Source organism: Orcinus orca, chromosome 17 (genome assembly GCF_937001465.1).
Source record: "Orcinus orca chromosome 17, mOrcOrc1.1, whole genome shotgun sequence".
NCBI lineage: Eukaryota > Metazoa > Chordata > Mammalia > Artiodactyla > Delphinidae > Orcinus > Orcinus orca.
The window spans coordinates 21,716,314-21,723,875 of record NC_064575.1 but is presented as its reverse complement, the minus strand read 5'-3'; the positions used below and the strand labels follow the sequence as shown (position 1 = coordinate 21,723,875).

Here is a 7,562-nt window from a genome sequence, read left to right as displayed (position 1 = left end):
AAATAAAAAGAATGAACAGAAAGAAGCTAGGTGGTATGCCAACAGAAATCATAAGATTGCTATGAAACATAAAGGAAGGTAGTTTTAAAAGAAGCACCATTTTGGGCTTCCCTGGTGGCGCAGTGGTTGAGAGTCTGCCTGCCGATGCAGGGGACACGGGTTCGTGCCCCGGTCCGGGAAGATCCCACATGCCGCGGAGCGGCTGGGCCCGTGAGCCATGGCCACTGAGCCTGCGCGTCCAGAGCCTGTGCTCTGCAACGGGAGAGGCCACAGCAGTGAGAGGCCCGCGTATCGCAAAAAAAAAAAAAAAAAAAAAGAAGCACCATTTAATGGAGTCAGTTGTTTCCCAAAGGGAAAATCCTATGGGAACTTAAAATAAACCATCTGGTTTGATGATTAAACTTTTATGAAAAAAAATGGAACCATTTCAGGAAAGTCATGGGAGAAGACGCTGTGTTACAGTGGGGAGAGTAATCAATACATTGTGAGGAAAGGTGCCTTCATTTCCAAGAAATGCCAATTAAGAAGTGAAGAGAGCATTTAAAGGGAAGGGATAATGTAAGAAAATTTAAAAAAATAATAATTAAGGAAACTTGAATAATTACTAGACAAAGAGGAAGGTATTAGTGAGAGACTGAAAATCAGAGAAAGCTATCTTAAGATGTTGTTATGGACTGAATTGTGTCCCCCCAAAAATTATATGTTGAAGCCCCTCTCAATTTTACTGTAGAAGATAGGAGATAGGTCCTTTAGGGAGGTAACTGAAGTTAAATGAAGTCATAAGGGTGGGGTAATAATCTGACAGGGACTGATGGTGTCCTTATAAGAAGAGGAATAGATTCCAGAGATCTCTCTCCCTCTGCTCATAGAGGAAAGGCTGTGTGAGGACACTGCAAGAAGACAGCCATCATTAAGCCAGGAAGATTGTTCTCACCAGAAACCAATTCTTATGGTATTCAATACCTTAATCTTGGACTTCCACCCTCCAGAACTGTGAGAAAATAAAATTCTGCTGTTTAAGTCATTCAGTCTATAGTATTTCACTATAACAGCCCAACCAGACTAATACAGACCTTCGAGTACTGCAAGGTCTGTATTATACCATATATAATATACAGAAGCTAAACAATGATTGTGAGCCAGAGATTACATCTTGAACAGAAGTGTAATGACGCCTGTGGTACTCACAACTTCACGAATTTTGTCAGAAAGATGTGAAAAAAAGTCAGTCAAACAACAGTTCTGATAGTGGATATTTTCTTTCTGTTTCTGACATAAAGCAGTGTCTGACAGCCTCCCTGATACCCATCAGTATCGCAGTTTTGATTCTGTGGCTCCAGTTCCACATGGCACCAAGGTGCTGTGTACCGTCCATTATTGGGTTTTTGGGAGCTGTACCTATTGCCAACAGGTGGGTCAAACCACTGGAGCTCTTCTGAAGTCCTCCCCAAATTTGGACCCAGCTTCAGCTCCAAATCAGAGTTTTCAGAGAGCCCAGGGTGAAGCTCACTTGCCACAGTAGACACGTTGGCTAACGGGTTGCACTGCAGCACCTGCACGGACAAGGGCACCATCACGATGCCACCGTTCTTCTTCTGCAGGGGCGAACCGGTGGACAGTCAGCTTGGCCCCCAGCACAGCCACCTGCCTGTTCACTCTCTCGGCCCCTGTGAGGAAGGTGTTCAGCCCTGGCTTTGAGGTCAGAGTCATCTCCTCTCTGGGTTTGTGTGAATGGAGGAGCCGGAGCCCTGGTCTGGGTGGTGTCTTGGCCCTGGGTTTCCGGGTTTGGAGGAGTATCTTACCACCTAGACCCCCACCTAGGGCTCAAGGGTTCAGGGGCTGTGGACCATGGGTTTTGGGGGCAGAAGATATTTAACCTGGCGTTTGAGGAAATTGAGGGAGAAGAGACTCAGGTTCAAGGGCTCCTGGTTTGAATTTTTCGCTTTAGGTTTGAGGGCCAGGGCAGTCTCTCACCAGAAGCTGCAGGATATCATCAGGAACATTCCGAGTGTTCTTGCACATACCCCGGGCAGCTGAGTGGGAGAAGATGACAGGTGCCTGTGACACTTCTAGGGCTTGCCGTGCCACAGCATCTGAGACATGGGACAAGTTCACCATCATGCCCAGGCGGTTCATTTCTGCCACCACCTTCTGCAGGGACAGGATGGGGAGAGGGCATCAGGGCTGCATTTATCTTGTGTGCATTTATCTGTAGGGAACAGGTGGGGCTGTACATTCATGTGGGGCAGGGTATGGAACCTGGGTTCTTACCTCGCCAAAGCCGGTCAGCCGACTGACATTGCTGTAGAAGGGGCGGATACCCTTTGCTGAGCTCTGTGCCCTGCAGGATGGCCAGGAGGCAGTCTGACTGGTGGCCATGACTTGGCTACAAGAGCCTAGAAAGAGGTTCTGTCGAACCGTCTACACCTGCAACTCCCTGGTGCAAGAGGAGGGACCAAAACTGGGCTGTGCCTGGCAGTAGCAGGGCCCTTCTGGGGATCCAGTCTTGTTCTGCAAACCTCCATTCCCCTCCCCACCCCAGGTTCAGGGCCGGATCCCAGGGGTAAACTTGCTTTGGGCAGATCCCTGCCTCACTGGGCCCTCACCATCTGCACTGTGCTCACCAGGGCGTGTTGCAGGTGTGGGTGAGTGTCACGTAGTGCACACCCAGCGCATAGAAGGTACGCAAGCTGGAGAGGCTACTGTCCAGTGAGTGGCCGTCCTCCACACCAATGAGGCAAGCCAACTTCCGGGCATTGTTGAGAGCTGGGGGCAGGTAGGTCAGATGATCATTTTCAGAGGCAGGGGAAGCTTACTGAAGTCCCTAACACCTACCACCACCAGTCTGTTTACTTTTTTTGTTTGTTTTTTTGGCCGTGCCGCGCAGCATGAAGGCTCTAATTTCCCCCACAGGGGATCAAACCCGAGCCCCCTGCAGTGGAAGCGTGGAGTCTTAACCTCTGGACCACCAGGGAAGTCTCCCGTCTACCTTTAACTGAGGTCACAAGCTCCAGCTCAGAATAGGAGGCACACATGAGGCGGATGAGGTGAATTTGCTCCAGGGTGAGGCGCACAGCATCCCGTTCGTGGGTCTGGCATAGGACGTAGGCTGACCAGAACTGAGGGAAGGCCAGGGCTTAGTTTGGGCTTTGGAACTCCTTGGGGCTCAGCTGGCACAGCACTCACTGTGCCCAGAAGTCACATGTGATGCGTTGCTTTCTCTGTGGTACTTGGATGCCCGTCAGGCTGGCTCACTGTGACCCCTGTAGCCCCCAGCACCCATGGCATGGCACTTTCTAGGTCACTATGGTAACTTAGTTCCAATGTGACTAACCTGTGGTCTCTGAGGCCCCCAAAGGGCCCCACATTCCCCAGCAGCCATGGTGGCACCTTGTGTGTCCCTTTGGTACCTGGGCACCTCTGAGACCATCGTTCAGCCTGTCCAAGCTGGTCTGGCCATGGCTGAAATTGCGCAGATTAACATCCTGTAGCCTGTTGTGATAAAACTGCCTCAGGACCAGGGGCATCTCGTTGTGGCTGGAGGGAGGTCAAGGCAAATGGGTGGGCTCCTTAGGTCTTGGGATCAGGCAGGACACAATGCCTGGCCTGGGCCAGCCTGGGGGTCCCCACCTCACACTGTCACACAGACTATACTAGGAGCAGCTGCGGCCTGGGCTGAGGGGTTCCCACCAGGGAGGGGATGACAGAGAAGGGGAAGGGCATCTGTAGATGATGGACAGGACATCCAGGGGTGGTGTGAGGGAGCCTGCCCACTAGCTCTGCATGCTCCGGACCCCCTCCCCTGCCCAGGGCCAGGCTAGGCCCCCACCAGCCCCCAGCAGCCCGCACACGCTGCAGCCACCCGTCCACAAGTGGGAAGTCCCGCATCAGGGCCCGCGTGCGGTCCCGCGGACTTGGGGTGCTGGAGGTGCCCGGCGTGGTCTGCACGGGTTACCGGCCGCAGCAGCAGACCCAGTAGGAGCAGCAGACACAGCAGAGGCCGCTGGCTGAGTGCGCGGGGACCTTCCCTGGGCCGCAAGCTGCGCAGGGCCAGGCAGGCGGGCAGAGGCGGGACTGAGAGGGGCGGGCGATGGGGTTCTGCCCGTGGACTCAGGCCACCCAGCGGCGCGGCCTCGCGAGGGGGGAGGGGTGAGGGAGGGGATACAGAGGCACAGGACCCAGCGACCCGTGTGCGGAGAGCCGCGATCCGCGAAGCCGGGCAGCCACAGGGCGGCACTGCCCTCCCGCCCCCTGCTCAGAGGCAGCTCCCGCGGGCTAAGCTGGCCTCTGCTGACAGCCCACTCGCCTCCCATCGCGGGTTCCCTCCGCCCCCGCCCCTCTTCCCACTCCCACTGCTCCGAGGGGGCGCCCTAGGTTGCTCTCCCCCACCTCTAACCTTCCTGTTCAAGCTGGGGTGCTTCTCTCAGAGGGCCACCTTCAGCCTGAGGCCTCCCGGGAGCACACCTCGTCCCCATCTGCCGGCAGCCGGCCCCGCCCACCCCGAGGGCTGCGTGCGAGTGTCTCTGTGGCCACAAGTGCTCTGGGCTCCCGGTTTCCCGGTACTGGGCCATGGGGGCTGGTGTGGGGGAAGAGATAGTTTCTGGAAATGGGGGGGTAACGTTATGAGCTCTGGATTCAGGAAGGGGCCCTCTGCCCCCGACCTTCTCTCTCCACCTACTTGACTCCCCAACCTGCATGACCATTCTCTGGGCACTTCAACCAGCACCTGGGAACTATCAGGAACCTCCCCCACTTCTGTCAGCCAGCCTCAGGAAAGAGCGCCTTCAGGAGTCGCTACACCTCCCCAGGGCCTGAATAGAGGGACTTCTGGGATGTGAACTGAACAACCTTCTGGGGAGAGTCAGCGACCCTTTTACTCAACAGAGCAGGAAGCCAGTCAACAGGCTATTTGAGTGGAAGGAAATGAAGTCGTTTCCATGGCAGCAGAGCCCCCACCGCAGCAACCTTTCTCCCAGAGCTGCTGGCTGACCTGGCCAGGATCCCTCCTACCTCAGCGTGGAAGGCCCGGCCTCGTGGAGAAGTATAGGTTCTGAGGAAGACCTGGCACCTGGGTTCTGCTGCTACACTTGCCTTATCTCGTGGCCCTTGTGGCTCTAGCTTCCCCAGAAACCTCAAGGGCTAAGTGCCTGCGCTTGCTCAAAGGCCGCACGCCATTCCCCATTTCCAGCCTCAGGCCCTCCCCCAGCTGCCTCCTCTAGGGACTCCCTCCCCCCAATACACACACACACACACACACACACACACACACACACACACACACACACACACACACACACACACACACACACACTGGGGATGTGCCTTCTCACAGAAGCTCAACCACTGAGATGCTTTAGGGGCTGTGCCCAAACTCCATCATCCCCAGCCTCTCAAGTTTTGCTCTGATCCTTGGCACCCCCTGGAGCTGTTCCACCTTTGGAACCTTTCCCGGGTGGCAGGAGTGCCTAGCGCAGGGGTAGTGACCTAAGTCTGAGCACTGGTGACCCTAGAAATCTGTTACACAAAAACATTTTATTGAGCAGTAAGGGACCCCACTGGGGACAGAAAGGGCTGGCAATAAAGGAGCATGTGAACCTCGGGGCAGGGTGCATACTGCTTAACTCTACATCCTGTTCTTGCTTCAGGGAGCAGGTCTTCCTGGGTCTCTCTATCCTGCCTCCTGACACCCCAGGCAGGAGGCTCTTTGGGAAGCCACAGACTGCTGCTTTCTGTTTCAAAAATCCCAGCTCCCCCCTGGTTTGTGGTGGTGGCCGCTGACAAAGGCTCAGGGCAGGAGCCCATGTGGTAGACTGCTAAGGCTTCTCTGCACCCTGTCTCTGCTCCTGCATCCTCCTTGGCTCGCAGAGCGTAGACTTTGCTTACTTCAGCTCACAAAGGGGCCCCTGAGGATTGAGCAGAGGAACGTCAGGTTTTCTTCCAGGCCAGCTTCAGCCCTGGGATATTCAGGGCAGGCTCTCATTACAAACCTCAGTTTCTGAGGCTCCTGGCTTATGGCCGTTTAGTGTAGAAGGAGGCTCCTGGCTGGGGAAGGCTCAGACAAAAAGATGCAGGTTCTAATCTGTGGCAGTGGGCAGTGGGGGGGGGGGGCAGGGTCACTGCAGGAAGAGGCATTTGCTGCCTTAGGCAGTTAAACCATTGCCTTCTCTTCAGGATGGCTCACCTGCAAGATTCTGTGGGGTCCGCCTCCTGGCACCATGCTACAATCGCCGGATTTTGGGTCTGGAGCAACCCAGGTCTTCGTCCGGCATTTCCGGAGCGTGCTTTCTCTTGGGAGCACGTCTGGGGACTGGCTTCTCTGCTTCCACCTTTGCTGGTGTGGCCAAAGGAACATCCCTGTAGGCCCGGTAGCCACCAACCAGGCAGTATGTCTCCCCATGCCGGCCCAACTGCGTTTCTCCACACCCACGGTAGAGGACATGGTAGTGACCAGGTGTAGGACGAGAAACGGGAGCCACTGCTGCTGCTAAGAAAATCAGAACTGATCAGTCACTTCTGCTGTGCACAGTCTCCTGCCAGAATTTCCCTCTCTCATGTCTCTCCCAGTTTCTGGCTGAAGGCCTTTAATCTACCTGACATCCAAAACACAGCCTTGGCCCATCACCTGTATGAGTCCCTAGAGAAGGGACACTGACTGCAAAAGCAATCCCTAGAGCCTGGGGCTGCAGCAGATGAGGAAGTCTCTTCACCGTTTCCAGGGAAAACAGTAGAACCCGAAAATAATGGCAATCATGATCCTCTCCATCTCTCCCTTCCACAACAGAGAAAACACTTCTTGCAGTCTGTCACTTCTGAGGCTTTCATGGAAATGTCTTTCAAGTTTTGGAAAAAAATAATCTAATATAAATTGGTTAAGAACCCCGCCCACCTTGGCAACCCCTCTTAGGCCCCATGTATACTGCCTGTTGCAACCACACTGAACTCTAGCCCTCTGATACTTTTATGTAGATTAGAACAAGGCCAAATACTGAGGCAGAGTGATCAGGAGACTCAGAACCGGGTTCTGGGTACCAAGTCTAGGCTCACATCAACCCAGCCTCCTGGGACACCATCTCCTCAGCCTTCCAGTCTCACTAGCACTTCATCACCCCCCTTGGTTCTTCCGGTCTTCCCATCAATATGGCAATACCCTCTCCCTTAGTACTCAGCAACTCAGTATGGGATGTGTCTGAGGGGACTGATATAGACGCCTACGTGATAGCACAAAGGTGCCTGCGTTTGAAGGTGCGGTTCAAGAATGGCCCTCTTCCTCAAACTGCTCCATTTACCATTTGCCAACAAAAATGCACTTGTCTTTTGCTAAAAGGCCAATCAGGAAAGGGTCTGAATGGAAGCATCCTGTAGCCCAAAGGGTAAGGCTACATTTATAAAGCTCAGAACCGTCCTGCACACTTGTCCAGGGATGACCTTTCACTTGTCCTCAGCAGTGAGCACTGTGGGTCACTGAAAGTGTCCCAGGTCACTGGTATTGCTTAGAGCTGGGAAAGTGCTCAGGTGTATGTGGTGGGCAAGCCCCACAGGAACATGTGGCAGCCAGGGGAGGT

The 7,562-nt window shown here is 54.3% G+C and overlaps 1 protein-coding gene across 1 annotated transcript; it reads right to left on the bottom strand.

Annotated features, from left to right (window-relative positions):
* Positions 1–1,229: 1,229 nt before the first annotated feature.
* LOC101274464 (dipeptidase 2-like) lies at positions 1,230–4,313 on the bottom strand. Its single transcript, XM_049700864.1, is given in 9 exon segments — positions 1,230–1,595; positions 1,975–2,151; positions 2,272–2,341; positions 2,625–2,766; positions 2,990–3,119; positions 3,411–3,537; positions 3,863–3,943; positions 3,945–4,074; positions 4,166–4,313. Coding segments are annotated over 9 exon segments (1,371 nt in total).
* Between the last annotated feature and the right edge of the window lie 3,249 nt (positions 4,314–7,562).